This window comes from Scyliorhinus canicula, chromosome 13, assembly GCF_902713615.1.
Source record: "Scyliorhinus canicula chromosome 13, sScyCan1.1, whole genome shotgun sequence".
Lineage (NCBI taxonomy): Eukaryota > Metazoa > Chordata > Chondrichthyes > Carcharhiniformes > Scyliorhinidae > Scyliorhinus > Scyliorhinus canicula.
The window spans coordinates 101625033-101642956 of NC_052158.1; the positions used below are offsets into that span (position 1 = coordinate 101625033).

At 46.8% G+C, this 17924-nt stretch overlaps 1 protein-coding gene across 3 annotated transcripts in view; it reads right to left on the reverse strand.

Moving 5' to 3' along the window:
* Positions 1 to 17924, reverse strand: part of LOC119975799 (Golgi integral membrane protein 4-like) — a 170434-nt gene that overhangs the window by 99112 nt on the left and 53398 nt on the right. For all 3 annotated transcript variants that reach the window (XM_038815658.1, XM_038815657.1, XM_038815659.1), the window contains exon 5: positions 5836 to 5986. In XM_038815658.1, the coding sequence (XP_038671586.1) occupies positions 5836 to 5986 (151 nt within the window). The remainder of the gene's footprint in view (positions 1 to 5835; positions 5987 to 17924) is intronic.

A 17924-nucleotide genomic window follows, 5' to 3' on the forward strand; every position in this document is an offset into this window, starting at 1 on the left:
TTCCGAAATTTTGTAAGGCCAGGACGGTACCTTTTGCATTAAGGAAGAAAGGAGATGACGAAATAGAAAGGTTACGGCGCGACAACATTATCAGACCAGTACAGTTCTCGGAATGGGCAGCGCCGGTGGTACCAATTTTGAAGCCAGACGGCTCGATACGTCTCTGTGGAGATTTCAAACAGACAGTAAACAAATACGCACTGCTGGACAAATACCCAATCCCGAAAATAGACGACCTTGCCAAATTGGCAGGTGGGCTTTTGTTCACGAAACTAGACATGAGCCACGCCTACCTGCAGTTAAAACTGGACAAGGGCTCCCAGAAGTTCGCTACGATCAACACTCTGAAGGGCCTTTTTCGTTATACTAGGCTACCTTTTGGAGTGTCATCAGCCTGCGCTATATTCCAGCGTACAATGGAAAATACTCTGCAGGGACTACCGCAGGTGACGATTTATTTGGACGATGTCTTAAACACAGGTAGGACAAACAGGGAACACGTAAGGAACCTGGAGGAAGTGCTCAGGCGTTTCGCAAAGGCAGGCGTACGGCTAAAAAGGGAAAAATTTGTTTTTCTGGCTCCACAAGTGACGTATATAAAGTAGACGAGTCAGGCTTACATACATTAGAAGACAGAGTAAGGGCAATAAAAGAAGCCCCAGCTCCCACCACAGTCCAGGAGTTACGATCATTTCTAGGGTTGGTAACCTATTATGGAAAATTTATTGAAAATAGGGCGTCCATCCTAGAACCCTTCCACCAGCTACTAAAAAAGGGGCAAGAATGGAAATGGTCCACCCGCCAAAACCGAGCATTTAGGGATATTAAGGAACAACTGTCATCCGAAAATGTCCTAGAGCATTATGACCCAAGGAAGGAGTTGGTGGTCACTTGTGATGCATCCCCCTACGGGGTAGGAGCCGTCTTAGCCCATAGAGGAAGGAATGGGGAAGCACGGCCAATAGTCTATGCTTCGAGGACCTTGGCGATGGCTGAGAGGAAGAACTCCCAAATCGAGAAGGAAGGACTGGCGGTGATATTCGCAGTAAAGAAATTTCACCAGTATCTGTACGGGCGGAAATTCACCATAGGTGACGGACCATAAGCCATTATTAGGGTTATTAAAAGAAGACAAATCAATACCCCCGATTGCATCAGCTAGAATCCAACGCTGGGCATTGCTACTGGCGGCGTATAGATACGTTCTGGAGCACAGACCGGGAATGCGAGTAGCAAATGCAGATGCTTTGAGCAGACTTCCCCTCCCGGACACTCCGCCGCAAATACCAAAAGTAGAGGAGACAGTCATGACTCTAAATCTTTTGGACACCCTACCAGTAGACGCACAACATATTCGGTTGTGGACGCAAAAAGACCCAGTTTTAGCCAAGATGAAGCATTTACTGCTAACAGGGGAATTGGAAAGACCAGTGGAGCCCCAGATGCACCCATACTGGAGCAGAAGGGACCAAAGAACCGTAGAAGACGGTATCCTATTATGGGGAGCCCGGGTAATCGTCCCAGCTCAGGGCCGTCAGACAATCTTAACTGAGTTACATCACGGACACCCAGGGGTGTCTAAAATGAAGATGCTAGCTCGAAGCTACGTTTGGTGGCCAGGTCTGGACACAGACATAGCAGCCTTGGTACGTCGGTGCCAGGAGTGCCAACAGGGGCAAAGAGTGCCACCAGCGGCGCCATTGCACCCGTGGGAATGGCCAGGCAGACCGTGGACCCGCCTGCATATTGACCACGCCGGCCCTTTCATGGGCTCAATGTTTTTGGTGATAGTGGACGCCCACTCCAAATGGTTGGACGCTCACCGGGTAAACACGGCAAGCACAGCATCGACAGTTGAAAAGCTCAGGGCCTCGTTTGCAACACATGGACTTCCGGAGGTATTGGTGTCGGACAACGGAACGGCATTCACAAGTGAGGAATTTGGAAAATTCCTGAAGGAAAACGGAGTCTGTCACATCAAAACGGCCCCTTACCATCCAGCGACCAACGGCCTGGCAGAGAGAGCGGTCCAGACACTTAAAGCGGGACTCAAGAAGCAGCCGGCAGCATCAATAGACACAAAGCTCTCCCGCTGACTGTTTGATTACAGGACCACACCGCATTCCACAACGGGCATACCGCCAGCTGAACTCTTAATGGGAAGGTGGCTGCGAACGAGGCTGAGTCTCCTTTTCCCAAATTTAACGGGGAAAGTGGAGAAACAACAGGAGGCCCGACACAGGGGGCATGATAACAGTCGGCAGCAGAGACATTTCCAGGTGGGGGCACCGGTTTGGGTCAAGAATTATGGGAACGGACCAACGTGGGTCAACGGCACGGTAGAGTCCCAAACAGGGCCCATACCCTATGAGGTTTTAATAGAAGGCAAGGTGCTGAAGAAACACCTAGACCAAATAAGGGCAGCGGAACCACATCTGGAGGCAGGCAAAGCAGGACCGCCTCAAGCTGGGATAGCCCAGACGGAAAGGATCCCCAGCCCCGAGCAATTTCTCCAGACCCCGTCATCCAGTCATCAGAGTCGGAGATGGACACACTCGACGAGGCCGCCGCGACACCTCTCCCCGAGGAGGCGGACGACAACTTCCAAGGAGGTCGTCAAGGAAAAGACGGGCACCTATAAGGTACACCCCGCCCACTTCGGAGAACGACCCGGCGGACGACAGAGGTGACAGACCCAGAATTGGGGAGCAGGAAGAAGCTCAGAGGAATGCCAGCTGGCAGGAATTCCTCGGATCTTGGGGGGAGGGGTGTAATGAACTCCAATTGGCTTTATTGGTTGGCCAATTGGAGTATGAGCTCCCTCAATGACAGCTCATTGAGGGGGCCCATATAATCACCTGTGTAGGCTTTGTGAGCCAGTCTTAAGTTGACTGGACTGCGATCAGCACTGTTTGTAGCTGCTCCTGTAATATCGTTATTGTAAATAAATATTGGTGTGGTGACGGAACTCCTGCCTCCTGTGGATTACTACACCAGGTCAAATATTTAAGGGTACAAAATGCTCCAGAATACAGAATTCCATTTAGTTGTCAAAGCTTTAGTGAACAGCTACATAATTCAAAATACTTAACACGTCTGAGATCAGAATCGTCATCTAATTTATGTCTTATCCTGGCAATTTAATGAACAATACTATTTGAAAACTATTGAACAGCAAATCTCAGTAATATACAGAAAGTAGAAAAGAGAAAAATCTAAAGGATTTCATGTTTGGACGAACACCCAGTTCAATATTTTTCTCACATTTTTGTATCAATAATATGAGTTCCAAAGGACCTCATACGCAACATGATTAGTATTGCATTATTCAGCAGTAATATTGTGGTTGAGCCAAATCCACTCAGATTAAAAACATAGCAAACGTTACAGCAGAGCTACTAAAATCTCAATCTCTAGTGGAAAATTAACCAGTCACATTACAATCCCAATTGATGTTACATCTGATGGGAAGATCCCAGAATGGATCCCTGGCTCAGAAGGCCATAACTTTTACTTTTTTCATAAAACGTGGAGGAACAGAGTCACGGCACCGCTAGTTCATTTTAACAACAGGTAAAAAACATTTATCAAACATGAAAAAATTGTATTATACTACAATACACCTTTACTCCACCATTAGTTCAACAATTATACACAGGTTTTAGGGTTAACATGGATTTGAAGTGCATCCTAATCTGCACATAAACTCTAAATCCCTTTTAAGCACACAAGATGACTGGGAAAATACTCTCCACCCTGAACCCCGAATGAATATTTTTGGGTTATTGTTCAGAATCCCCCCAGATGATTGTGACATAAGTTTCCAAAATTAATTCCCAAAAACATACTTTAAAATCTTTCCACAATAATGCTTTCCCTTACCGGGTTGCATAAAAAAATCCAGGCCAGGTTTTCCAAATGACACTTTTAAACAAGGTTTCCGCTCCGCTTCTAACGGCAAATCCAATCCAGGATTTTACACCAACCCCTTTAAGATTTCTTTGTCTTGACTGCTGTATAAATGGCTCACAATTGCTTTAACCCTCGATTCCCAGACTGTATTAAAATGACATCAGCCATTTCATCTACCTCTGAAGTCTGCTGTCCTACTTTAAATCTAGTTTCTACAATTGTCTCTTTGAATTTCAAGGAGTTACATATAGCTCTTGGGGCTAATGGGATCATGGGATATGGGAGGGTGGGGAAAGGCTGGATCAGGGTATTGAACTTGATGATCAGCCACGATCATAATGAACGGCAGAACAAGCTTGAAGGGCCAAATAGCCTCCTCCTGATTCTATTTTCTATGTATGCTTCTATGTAACTCAGAACACTTTGGTTACACTTCTTTGAATTCTTCTGAACAATACCGTGGCCTCTGCTCTCTTAAATTTAGTCATCTTAAACATTATGTCTGTCCCAATTTCCTGGACTATAACTTGTACAGAGGAAGACTGCCTCTTTGCAGCTCCCTTCCTGTCCAGCCTTTCTTCTGAAAGAGCTGAGAGATGTTCAGTCCCCGAGATCCTGGCCGGGATTCTCTCAGCCCAGGCCGGGCCGGGCACGAATCACGTGAAGCCGCCCTGACTCTGGTCCGCCGTCGGTGCCATTGCCATTGCCAGGGGGGCCTCCGCTGTGACCTGCCCCACGATCGGGACCTACCGATCGGTGGGCCGCTCACTCGTGCTGAGGGCCTCCTTTGTTCTGCGCCAGCCCCTGCACATACGCGCACTGGTGCCAGTCCCACTGCGCATGCACAGACCTGCGGCGCCTATCTGACACCGGGATCGGCAGCTGGAGCAGCGTGGGTCACTCCAGTGCCGTGCTGGGCCCCTCTCGGGGTCAGAATCGCTGCTCCTGAGGGCTTTTTGGCCCCATCGAGAACCACGACGGCATTTACGACAACGTCAACACTTAGCCTCAGGATCAGAGAATCCCGTCTCCTGTCTCCAACTGCAATCAAATTAGCTAAACTAAAACTTAAAAGCTGCTCCACCATACAACACCCCAGTTGCTAAGCAACATCCACATGCTTATACCTTTTATGTATTCATCATGCGGTAGCCTTCTCTAAGCACAATAGAAACACAATTGGAATTTAACCAATCCCCACACATACAAACATCTTTGTTCAGCATGAATCTAACTGTAGGCACAGAAACATTAAATTGAGCCCACTTAAAATTATGTTTTATTTTATAATGTTTATCAATTCAAATCTAATTCCCTTAAAACTACCTTTGGTTTTCTAACAGTTAAAACACACGCGAAAAGAAGAGCATTTAGAAGGCTACACTACAACAGGACAGCAAACACTGCACAAAGTCAGCTGGCCTTTTGGGTCATTTGCAAATCTTTTAAAATAATATAAATATACAAGATAAATCTGAGAATGCTGGACAATAACAGAAAATATTCGGAAATGGCAGATTAACATTAACGGCAGCATTATCTTTCTGAACTGAAGACTGAGCGATGAAAGTACATTTTCAGAAAAAAAGGGGTTGGTAAAAAGAGAGGTAGGAAAGAATAAACAAACCAAAGACACTTTCATTGTACTCATTTAAATAAGATTTGCATTAAAAACAGGAGAAATTAAAATTAAACTACTTTGTGAAGAGCACTGGAGAAGTAAATTGTCATCGTCACGACATGGGTGGTAATCCAGTGGAGCCCAGCAATGGAATTTTTGGTCTATTATACAAGCCACCAATTTTCACCATTGGAATGAAAATTGAAGCCTTGTATAATCGACCAAATATTATTTCCACCAGTTGACCTCCGCACGCATTGAAGACAAAGATTTCTCCATAGTGACCAAATCCTCATTGTTACCTTTTAGTTTAGCTATCTCCTGCTCCTTCTCTTGCTGTAGGGACAGGTAACGCCGGCTGTGCTCGTTCATTGCTCTATTGTGGTCCTCTCCAAGTCTCTGCTGTTCCCCATGTAGGTCAGTATATTGCTTTCTCAGATCTTCATGTTGATTCTGTATATACAAATCACAAGGCTTGTTGAAAAAGGCAAGTACAAGGATCCTGGAAATCCATTCAGCTTCTGTTGGTCTCCAGCCATTATATCCACTGGAAAATGGCAACAATCCAGTTGCACTGAGTCTTAATTGTTTCTGGCATTTTATGATATGGCAGTAAGGGGAGCCATCTTTGCTGTTCACTTACAAGGCAAGGCCTCTATTCAAGGGTTTTCACTTCACTGTCTCAGTTGGCACCTGACCAGTACACCACATGACATGAGGGGTACCAGATTCCAGATGGTACCAGAAGTGTGTTCCATTGAGGGGTCTGTAAGATCTAGATAATGCCTTGTGTCTTGCTAATTAATTGATTTGAGAGCCTTTTTTCATCAACTTTAATAATATATGATCAGCAGATTTTCTGTCCTCTACCCTATTTTATATCGAAACATAAATCATAGTAATCAGGCATGTCCCACACATCCATAGTAATTTACAGCAACCAACTTGCTGGATTAAACCTTTGATGTCTTGAGTTCAAGCTGTCCTCTCCTTAAAACAGTATACTTCACTGTTATACGTTTTCGTGAACAATCTGTGTTACTGAGTTAAAGTGAGAACTTACAATGGTAACTGAGCCACTTTCGTATCTGTGTTTTACCAGGCTATTTTCCTTACTGTTCAACTGAGTTAATCCCTTTTCATAGAATCATAGAAAGGTTACAGCACAGAAAGAGGCCAATTGGACCATATTTGCACCGGCCAAAAAAGGAGCCACACAGCCTATTTCCCTTTTCAGCATTTAGTCTGTAACCCTGCACGTTACAATAATTGAGGTGCATATGAAATTAAATTAAATGAAAATCGCTTATTGTCACAAGTAGGCTTCAATGAAGTTACTGTGAAAAGCCCCTAATCGCCACATTCCGGCGCCTTTCCGGGGAGGCTGGTACGGGAATCGAACCGTGCTGCTGGCCTGCTTTAAAAGCCAGCGATTTAGCCCAGTGAGCTAAACCAGCCCCATAACATGCATATCCAGGCATCTTTAAATTTGTTGAGAGTTCCCTTTTAGGCAGCGAGTTCCGGAACCCCACAACCCTCTGGGTGAAAACAATTTTCCTCCCTCTAATCTTTCCAATCACTTCAAATCTATGCCCCCTCATCACTGACCTTCCTGCTAAAATAAAGAAGCCCATCCCCTCTACTCTATCCCGGCCCCTCACAATTTTATACATCTCAATCAAATCTCCTCTCAGCCACCTCTGTTTCAACGAGAGTAACACCTGCCTTTCCAATCTTATCTCACAGCTGCAATTTTCCAGCCTTGGCAAAATCTTTGTAAATCTCCTCTGTACCCTCACCAGCACAATTAGATCCTTCAACCAGAACTGCATACAGTGCTCAAGTTCTGGCCTAATTAATGTTTTGTAGAGTTCCAGGAGAACTCTATTTTCCAACTGATATTATTCAAGAATGTGTCTCCCATTTGTATTGTGTTAATACTTCCTCATTATACTTCTGTCACCATGCTTTAAACTTACACACTCCTAAACTCATTTTCACCAAGGGGTCTATTTATTCTGCAAAGGTACATTTCAGACACATACTCTAGCCAATTTATGGCTTAATCTATGATGATCTCTGCTCATTTCCAATTGTCAAAATGTAGTCATTTTCTTACAATTACTCATAAAAGCTGCAATGTTTAGCTCAGGCAAACAGCCCAAATCTCTGAAGAAAGATCTGAAGAAGAGTTATAAGGACTCAAACGTTAACTCTGTTTCTCTCTCCACAGATGCTGCCAGACTTGCTGAGTTTTTATTTCAGAATTACAGCATCTGCCGTTTTTTTGTTTTCATCCCTGAAGCAAGTACTGACCTGCCTCTTCACATAGGGATCAAGTGGATAATGACTGTGGTTTTGAGTGTGTCAGGTAACTCCCACAGCTGGTAGATTACTGGAGATGTACTTGCATGGGTTACTTGCCTAATCCATGCAAGTTTGATGCCCTATCGAAATAGTACTTTGGTCCCCAGTCATACATTTCAATGGGATGGACTTTTGCATTGGGTTGAAATGTGTCTTTCCACTGTATGTGCTGCAGCTTTGTGCTGGGATGTGTTCGTGTTTTGAGTTAGGAATTCAGGATGGCCTGTGCTGTCTTTTGCTTGTGGATTTTGGCTGCTATGCTGCCACTTCGGTGAGGTCAAAGATTTGAACTGATTCTTCTAATAGCACAAAGCTTTCTGTTACCTACCAATTTCCATTCTTGACCTGATGGTATAGGGTCCCCATCCACTGTGCTCAATAAAGAGGTATTACTGTCCATTTAAAAATGTTCATATAAAAGTCATTTTGAAAATACAAATGCAGAGGACCACTCTCTTTTCTTCTGTTTCCTGCATTTACAACATGCCCGGATATCTCCTCTCTATGTTTCTTTCTACAGTGCAGTTTGTAGCTGCTGTAATATAATTCCTCAAACAGCTCTACAAATGCTCTTTACCAAATAAATTCTCCACCATTGTAGTCAAGAATGAGATGTTTCAGCATTTGATAAGGAGTATGTTATGCAGGGAAGTTGGAGGTTCAAGTATATGGAAGAAACCTGGAAAACTGGAACAACGGTCCATGAAATGAATACAGTGTAGTTGGAGAGCAAGCGACAGAGCTTAGACCTTCTTCACAAAAAAAGTGCAAGAAGTGAAAATCAATGTTACATTATGCATGCAGCAAAAGATTTTCTTTTTTATACTCTCACAGTCAGACAAAATCCTCCATTTGAATTCATTTTTTACAACTGCAAAATTCTTAATTTTGTTGTTTAAAAGCCACTTAAAATTAGTGTTTTATTTAAGTACAGTCTAGAGATTAAAATGTCAGTGTTGGTTGTTATAAGCATAAGGAGATTGTACATGAACTGTTTTCACAGCTTGTCCTGACACTTCATATCAGCACCTCAATATTTTGGTCTGACTACAAAGCATTCACACTATAACAAAGAGCTACATACAAAGAATTCAAATTCAATAATTGTTACTAATGATAGTCTCAGCTCAGTGGCAGCAAACTTGCCAATACATCAGAAAGTCAGGGATTCCAGCCTCTCTACAGCAACTTATCCAGCATTCTGTCAAGGTTAGTTAGTCCTGAACATATCTGGTTGTAAGTCCAGACACAAAATACTATAAAATTATATTTTTACATTATTTTAATCAGCACACAATGAGCTAATTGATCAAATGCACAGACTGGAGACAAAACAATAATATGACCATATTTAAACTAGTTTTTAAAAGAATACAAATTAGAAGCAGATTTCTTCAAGTAGAATTGCTGATGAACAAGAGCAACTTATAATTTTAAAAAGCAGCTTTACGAAAGTACCGTGTCCCAATGCACTTCACAGGAGTATTACAAAACAAAATTTGGTACAGAATCACGTCAGAGATTGTACGGTAGATGACCAGAAGCTTAGTCAAAGAGGCAAGTTCTGAGGCACCTCTTAAAGGAGGAAAGAGAAAACAAAAGGTGGAGAGGGAAAGAGAGGGAATTCTAGAGCTTAGGGCTTTGGCAGCAGTAAACAGAGCTGCCTATGGTTTGGGGATCAAAATCGGGGTTGTCCACAAGGCCAGAATTGGAGGTGCACAAATATCATGGGAGGGTTGTTGGACTTGAGGAAATTCAAGAGATACGTCATGGAGGGATTTTTTAAAAATTAGAATTTTAAAATTGAGGAATTGCTTAATAATGGTAGGCTCTAACAGATATACAGTTCAATTAAAATAATAAATCAAGTCATGTTATGTGGTTATGTTTCAAATTTTAAAAAATCTTTACTTTATTAGAAATTTGAGTTCTGGAGATGGCGAAAAGAACATTCTTGGATTCTGCATTTTGAACAATTCATGGATATCTGCTGTCCAGGTTGAGCAACTAAAACGTTGGGCTTGAGTCTCCAGTCCCTCAGCCGCATGTTTCTTGGCGGCGAGAGGAGGTGAGCCCTTCAATGGGATTTCCCATGAAGATACTCACACTGCTGGGAAACCCATGGGAGGGGTTGCGGTGTCGGCAGGACCAGAGAATACCGCTGCCAGCAAACGGCCAGAGAATTCCAGATCATGAGTTTCGATACGCAAAACTCATTATAAATAAGGGTAGAGGAATCAATGATGGAAATCAGCTAACATGTAAATTGTAACAGCTTTTCACAGAATGTTAGGTTGGCCAAAACAAGAAGTGTTGAAATGGAAGATTTTTAATAAGACATCTGATAAATCATTGAGAAATTTAAGTGGCATAGTGCAAGGCACCGAAAATAAAAATGTGGGAGAGAAGGAAAGTCACAAAGCAATCATTAGGTGAAGCTAAGCTTGATTGTTAATAACCTTTTGGATGAATGGATGACTAAGGGAGGCAAGAGGGAGTTTAATGGCTTTCATGCTCTGAAAAGAATGAGTTATATTTGGTAATGTTACGGTGTTTCTGAAATTTTTAAGAAATAACATGGATTGAAGATCTGGAGCAATCTTTGAAAGCAATCCCTTCTTCAAGTCTTAACTGTGGAATCTTGTTAGTCTCTAAAATGGCAATCCTTTAAACTTCACACTTACCAATCTGAAGTTTAGAGTGCAGAATATGTAGCATTGGTTTAGCGAATAATTTGCTGCGTCATGTCGGGTGGGAGGCCTGCAGACATCCTACTCTGCATCAATGCCTTAGGATACACTGTACACAAAAATGGTGATTTTAAAAACCAATTACATATTGAAAAACATATGAAGTGCCCAGCTGAGAGGCAATGAGGTTTACTAGCTCTCTATTCCCATCAAAATACCACGCAAGGAATAGCCAGGTCTCAAAGTATGCTCTCAGATTTTATAAAACGAAAGGTTAAAAGAGAGAAATCTGATATGAAAGAAGAGGAGTTCTGGAATGTAATAAAGATTTGGTACGCTGCCTTGTCTTGCCCTGAAATTATCGCACAGAGCTTTGCAGATAATTAGTTACTTTTGAAGCGCGGTCAAACGTTGTTACACAGATAATGAGCAAATTAATGGAACGAAAATTAAGTAAAAATAAAATAAAACAAGCTTCAATGTATCTGACAAGACTGAAAAATGTTCGGAACTGGAGATTCTAAATAGCCTTCATGAACAGTAAGAATCCTCCCAGCGAGCAGATGGCTGAGGCAACAGCTTTGTAGCAGTTTTTTTTTATAATTTAGATTACCCAATTATTTTTTCCAATTAAGGGGCAACTTAGCGTGGCTAATCCACCTACTCTGCACATTTTTGGGTTGTGGGGGTGAAAACCACGCAGACACGGGGAGAATGTGTAAACTCCACACAGACAGTGACCCAGAGCCGGGATCGAACCTGGGACCTCAGCGCTGTGAGGCAGTTGTGCTAACCACTAGGCCACCGTGCTGCCCTTTTGTAGCATAGTTAACAGAGAACAACAATCAGTGGATAGCGCATAAGAAACTCTTTTCCACAAGATTGTAGTGAAGTTCAGTAAAGTATGGTTCAAAATAAAATTAGAGAGAAAAAAACTCCCTCCTGAATTTGGTAGATTTGTAGAAGTATGAAATAAGTCAGAGATAGATCATTGAGGTAGATCAAGAAGCAATAGCATGGGAGTGCCATCACGCCCATGTTCCCTTCCAGATAGAATCGTTCATAACAGAAGTTCATTCGGACTATCACGTAGCGCTGTGTCTTTGCAAGACCTACCAATTAGTCCCACTTCCTTTAACTTTCCTTATAGGCCTGCACATGTTTCCTCCCAAATAACAACCAATTTATTTTTGAAAGTTACCACGGAATCTGCTTCAACCATCCTATCAGCTACCATATTTAAAAATCTTCTTGTATCCACCAGTACAATGTTGACTTAGAAATATGGGGCGAAATTCTCCGACCCCACGCAGGGTCGGAGAATCGGCTTCCCGCTCCCGCCGGGTTTTGAATTTTCCGAGCGGCCAAACACCGACGTTGTGCAAATCCCGCCGGCAGCCTCTGAGAACAGCTGGCGCCGGCGGGAAGTCATTGATTTTTCACAGTCAGAAATTCTCCGTGCCGGATGGGCCGAAGTCCCGCCGACGTGGCCACGGGTCACGTCGGCGAAAAACACAGTAGCTTTAAAACGGAGTCAACCATTGATGATGGTTGACGCCGTTCAGTGACCTAGGGCAAATACGGGGGAGGAGGAGGAGAGTACCGGCGTTTGGGGGGGGGGGGGAAGAGAGTACCGGCGTTTTGGGGGGGGGGGGAGGGGGGGGGAGAGAGTACCGGCGTTTGTGGGATGGTGGGGGGGGGGGGAGAGAGTACCGGCGTTTGTGGGGTGGTGGGGGGGAGAGAGTACCGGCGTTTGTGGGGTGGTGGGGGGGAGAGAGTACCGGCGTTTGTGGGGGGGAGAGAGTACCGGCGTTTGTGGGGTGGTGGGGGGGGAGAGAGTACCGGCGTTTGTGGGGTGGTGGGGGGGGAGAGAGTACCGGCGTTTTTGGGGTGGGGGGGGGGGGGGAGAGTACCGGCGTTTGTGGGGGGGGGGGGGGGGAAGAGTACCGGCGTTTGTGGGGTGGTGGTGGTGGGGGGGGGGGGAAGAGAGTACCGGCATTTGTGGGGTGGGGGGGGGGGGAGAGTCCCGGCGTTTGTGGGGTGGTGGGTGGGGGAGAGAGTACCGGCGTTTGTGGGGTGGTGGTGGTGGGGGGGGGGGGAGAAGAGAGTACCGGCATTTGTGGGGTGGGGGGGGGAGAGTACCGGCGTTTGTGGGGTGGTGGTGGTGGGTGGGGGAGAGAGTACCGGCGTTTGTGGGGTGGTGGTGGTGGGGGGGGCGGGGGGGGGGAAGAGAGTACCGGCGTTTGTGGGGTGGTGGTGGGGGGTGGAGAGAGTACCGGCGTTTGTGGGGTGGTGGTGGGGGGGAGAGAGTACCGGTGTTTGTGGGGTGGTGGTGGTGGTGGGGGGGGGAAGAGAGTACCGGCGTTTGTGGGGTGGTGGTGGGGGGTGGAGAGAGTACCGGCGTTTGTGGGGTGGTGGTGGGGGGGGGGGGGAGAAGAGAGTACCGGCGTTTGTGGGGTGGTGGTGGGGGGGGGGGGGGGAAGAGAGTACCGGCGTTTGTGGGGTGGTGGTGGGGGGGGGGAGAGAGTACCGGCGTTTGTGGGGTGGTGGTGGTGGGAAGAGAGTACCGGCGTTTGTGGGGTGGTGGTGGGGGAAGAGAGTACCGGCGTTTGTGGGGTGGTGGTGGGGGGGGGGGGGGGGAGAGAGTACCGGCGTTTGTGGGGTGGTGGTGGGGGGAGAGTACCGGCGTTTGTGGGGTGGTGGTGGTGGGGGGGGGGGGGGGGGGGGGGGTAGGGGGGGGGGGGGGGGGGGGGGGTGGGGGGGGGTGGGGGCAGCGGCTTGCGGGGAGGGGGGGGGGGCGACGGTGCGTTGGCCCCGGGCATCCATTGGATGGGGGCATCAGCAGATCTTCCTCAAGGCTCCCCTTCCTCCCAGCTGCCTTGTCTTTGTTTCAGAGAGAGAGAGAGAGGGAGATTGTGGGGACAGACAGAGAGAGAGAGACAGAGAGAGGGAGTCCCGTCTGTCCTCTGGCTGAGAGCAGGGCTTTGGTGAGTATATTGCAATCTGTCTAAACCCAGGAATATTGCCTGGTTAGAATGCAGAGGGAAATGCTGGGATCCCGGGGTGGGAGATGTGTCTGGATTTGTCTATTTCAGCTTCAGCCTCTGCGATTTCAGGTCAGTTTCACAACAACAGGAAAAACGCGCGGAGAGAGAGGGAAAAACTTTTGGCAAAGTTTCTGGGTTCTGCCTTTGTAATTCACAGCGCAGAAAGGGTTCTGCGCTGTGAATTATCAAGGCACCTTTTCTAATCCTGGGGAGAAACAACCTTTTGAAGAGTCTGAGGAAATAAGCAGGAATTTGGATTAATTCTGCCTCCCCACCCCCTGGGCCTCTTTCTCCTCCTTTCTCCTCCCTCCCCCTTTCTCCTCTCTCTCTCTCTCACATTCTCTTCATCCTGCCCTTTGTTCCAGAGCTATTTGATCCTCCTGTGCACTGGCACAGATTTACAGTGCGGTTTAGGTTCTGCGTTTACCCCTGGTGTGGGGGCGGGGAAAAGAGGGAGGGTTTGGCATTCCTCAGGGGCACTGCATTGAACCACCCCCACCCCCCTCCCAAATCATCCTCCATCTAACCTCATCCATCCCTCTTTTCCCCGCCCCCACACCTGGGGTAAACGCAGAACCTAAACCGCACTGTAAATCTGTGCCAGTGCACAGGGGGATCAAATAGCTCTGGAACAAAGGGCAGGATGAAGAGAATGTGAGAGAGAGAGGAGAAAGGGGGAGGGAGGAGAAAGGAGGAGGAAGAGGCCCAGGGGGTGGGGAGGCAGAATTAATCCAAATTCCTGCTTATTTCCTCAGACTCTTCAAAAGGTTGTTTCTCCCCAGGATTAGAAAAGGTGCCTTGATAATTCACAGCACAGAACCCTTTCTGCGCTGTGAATTATAAAGGCAGAACCCAGAAACTTTGCCAAAAGTTTTTCCCTCTCTCTCCGCGCGTTTTTCCTGTTGTTGTGAAACTGACCTGAAATCGCAGAGGCTGAAGCTGAAATAGACAAATCCAGACACATCTCCCACCCCGGGATCCCAGCATTTCCCTCTGCATTCTAACCAGGCAATATTCCTGGGTTTAGGCAGATTGCAATATACTCACCAAAGCCCTGCTCTCAGCCAGAGGACGGACGGGACTCCCTCTCTCTGTCTCTCTCTCTCTGTCTGTCCCCACAATCTCCCTCTCTCTCTCAAACAAAGACAAGGCAGCGGGGAGGAAGGGGAGCCTTGAGGAAGATCTGCTGATGCCCCCATCCAATGGATGCCCGGGGCCAACGCACCGTCACCCCCCCTGCACGCCGCTGCCCCCTACCCCACCCACCCCTACCCCCTCCACCCCTACCCCACCCACCCCTACCACCCACCCCTACCCTCCCTCTCCCCCCTCCTCCCCCCCCTCTCCCCCCACTCTCCCCCCCCCACACAAACACCGGTACTCCCCCCCAAACGCCGGGCGACGTTGATGATGTCGCCCGACGCGCCACTTCCGCAGCGCGTGAAAATGACGCGTATCGCGTCAGTCCACTGCTGGCCCTTTCGGGAACGGAGATTAACGGCTTAAAAGAAGGCCCCGACGCCGGAGTCATCCGCACCGCTTTTGCCCGCCGGAAATGGGCGTCACGCAGCTCTTCGGAGATTTTCGCCCATGTAATTTCTTCATTATCACGGAGTCAAAATCTGTAAATACACTGCTTAACAAATTCTGAGATACTTAATTAACAGCATTGTGGGAACCATATCATAAAGACTGCATTGGTTCGAAAAGATTGCCCATCAACTTTCTTAGAGCAATTACACATGGGCAGTAAGTACAGTCTTACCAGTAGTGCCAAGATTCTGAACATGAATTTAAAAATTAGCTAAGAATTTTAAGTTTGTTGTCCTCTAATCTTTCAACTGCTGTATCCACTGATCAATTTGCTTGGATTAACTGGATTAATCCTTCTCATAATCTATCAAACTTTCAACTTGTTCGAGTTTCCAAAAGCCCAATTTCCTAAACTTGTTAATTTAGATTCCTGACACGCGGAATCATCTTGCTTGTATCCTGACAATCACAGTGACTGGAATTCTCCGGCCATTTGCTGGCGGCGGGTTCCCTGGCCCCGCCAGCAGTGCGCCCCCACTGGGGGTTTCCCGACAATGTGGGGTGGCTTCGATGGAAATTCCCATTAACAGCAGAGGGAGCAGAGAATCCCGCCACCAATGAATGGCACATTATCGAAAAACATGTGGCTGGGAGGCTGGCGAATCAAGCCCAATGGGTGGAATTCTCCGCTCCCAGGAAAAATCGGGAGGGCCGTCGTGAAACTCGGCCGAGTTCACGACGGCCTTGGAGGCTGCTCCTCGCCGCCTATTCTCCCCTCCCGGCGGGGCTAGGAGCGGCGGTCCATAAATCTCGGTCGCGGATGCATCGCGCCGAGAATGACGCGGCTGGCGCGCCTAATGACGTCAGCCGCGCATGCGCAGGTTGGCCGGCTCCAACCCGCGCATGCGCGGCTGACACATGACGCTGACGGCATGAACCTGCGCATGCGCGGTGGCCGTCTTTCCCCTCAGCCGTCCCGCAAGATGTGGTGGCTTGATCTTGCGGGGCGGCGGAGGGGAAATAGTGCGTCCGATTTGGACGCCGGCCCGACGATCGGTGGGCACCGATCGCGGGCCTGTCCCCTCCCGAGCACAGTCGTGGTGCTCTTTCCTTTCTAGGCCACCTATAAGCCCCAAACGGGCTTCTCACTCCCGTTTCACGACGGCAGCGACCAGGTGTGTTTTCCGCCGTCGTGAAACGGCCGCGAACGGCAGGCCACCTGGCCCATCCGGGTCGGAGAATCGCCGTTCGCCGTGAAAAACGGCGAGCGGCGATTCTTCCGAGCCGGGGGGGGGGGAGGAGGAGAAGAATCACGGTGGGGCGCGAATTTTGTCGGGGGGCCCTGCCGCGATTCTCCCATGGGGAGCGGAGAATCGCGCCCAATATCTTTCATATGATTAGAGAAACAGAACTGTACAAGGGACTCCAAATGGGGATCTAACAAACTTGTAGTTTTTACGTACAAGTGTTCAGAAAAAAAAATGGATAATTCCAAGGAACATTCCTTCTGGATTCTGCAGCCAATTTCTCTGAGCTACTGAGTTAACAAATTTAAATCTCACTTGACGCATGGACATAAAGCAAGGCAAGTGCTAAACGGCACCACATGCAACCCCAACGCCAGCAACATAACTCTAGGGTAACTGCGCTGGTCAGCTATCAACCTGGAGCTGGTGGATAGCAGCAGCTGTTGCAGGCAGCAGCAGAATTCCAGGCAGCAGGAAGCCCGTTCCAATGACGGGTTTTCAGGTCATCTTGGTGAGTGCGAATGCAAGGAAGCACAGGTTAGGAGGGACCTTAATCTTCCATGTGGAGCCCAGGGGAAGAATCCTATTCCTCCTTGCCCCCAAATGAAAGTTTTAAAAAAACTTACATTAAATAGCAACTTCTTATCCTGCGTCCGCTTCCGACTTAGAAGAAAGGTTTCACCAGTTTCGATGTCTGAGTCCCCCAAGTTAAAATTGCAGTCAGAGCCTGGGCTGCATATTTAAAAACGTGCCCTGCTAACTTCCAGTGGGTATCCTCGCTGCCTGCTCAGAACAGATTCACTTTGAACATGGCAGGATCTATGAGGAACCTAGCTAATTTTAATAATTTACGATAATTGTCTGCCAGGTTACTACCAGAAAGACAAGGGTTAAAATCACCCCATCCACCTTTAAGCAAGAAGGCAACATCTACAATGCTGAGAATCTCAGTATTCTGTTTTCTGAGATGAGGCTCGGAGATGTTAGACCAAAACATTTTTTAATACATTCCCATATCACCAATGACAATTGTAAAAATAAAACATCATGAAGGGTCTAAAAACCCATGAACGTGTATCTAATTAAATCAAACTAACAAGAATGAATATAGGAAACCTCTTAGATGGAAAAGAGTGCCAATCTTTCATTAAGCATAAACCTGAAAAGGTGCAGGTTGCACATTCACCTTTAAAGTAAATCAGCTGAATTTTAAATAATCTGAATAATAGGTACCAATCTTAAATGATCTCAAGGATCTGTTGCCTTTTCATCTTTTTCATACTCAAGATAATGAATGATTTGCTAAAAAGGTTGGCCCAAAAATGAACCTTCTGAATCGTTAATAATACATAGCAAATCAAAATGTTCTATTGATCTGGGAGCCATATTACTTTGTCCTCAATCGGCAAAATAATAAGGCATTTTCAAGTTTAAATTAAGCAGGTTGCACCCGATTATAAGTATGTCAGTCGCAAGGCACATGGAATAGCACAGAAGATATTTTTCT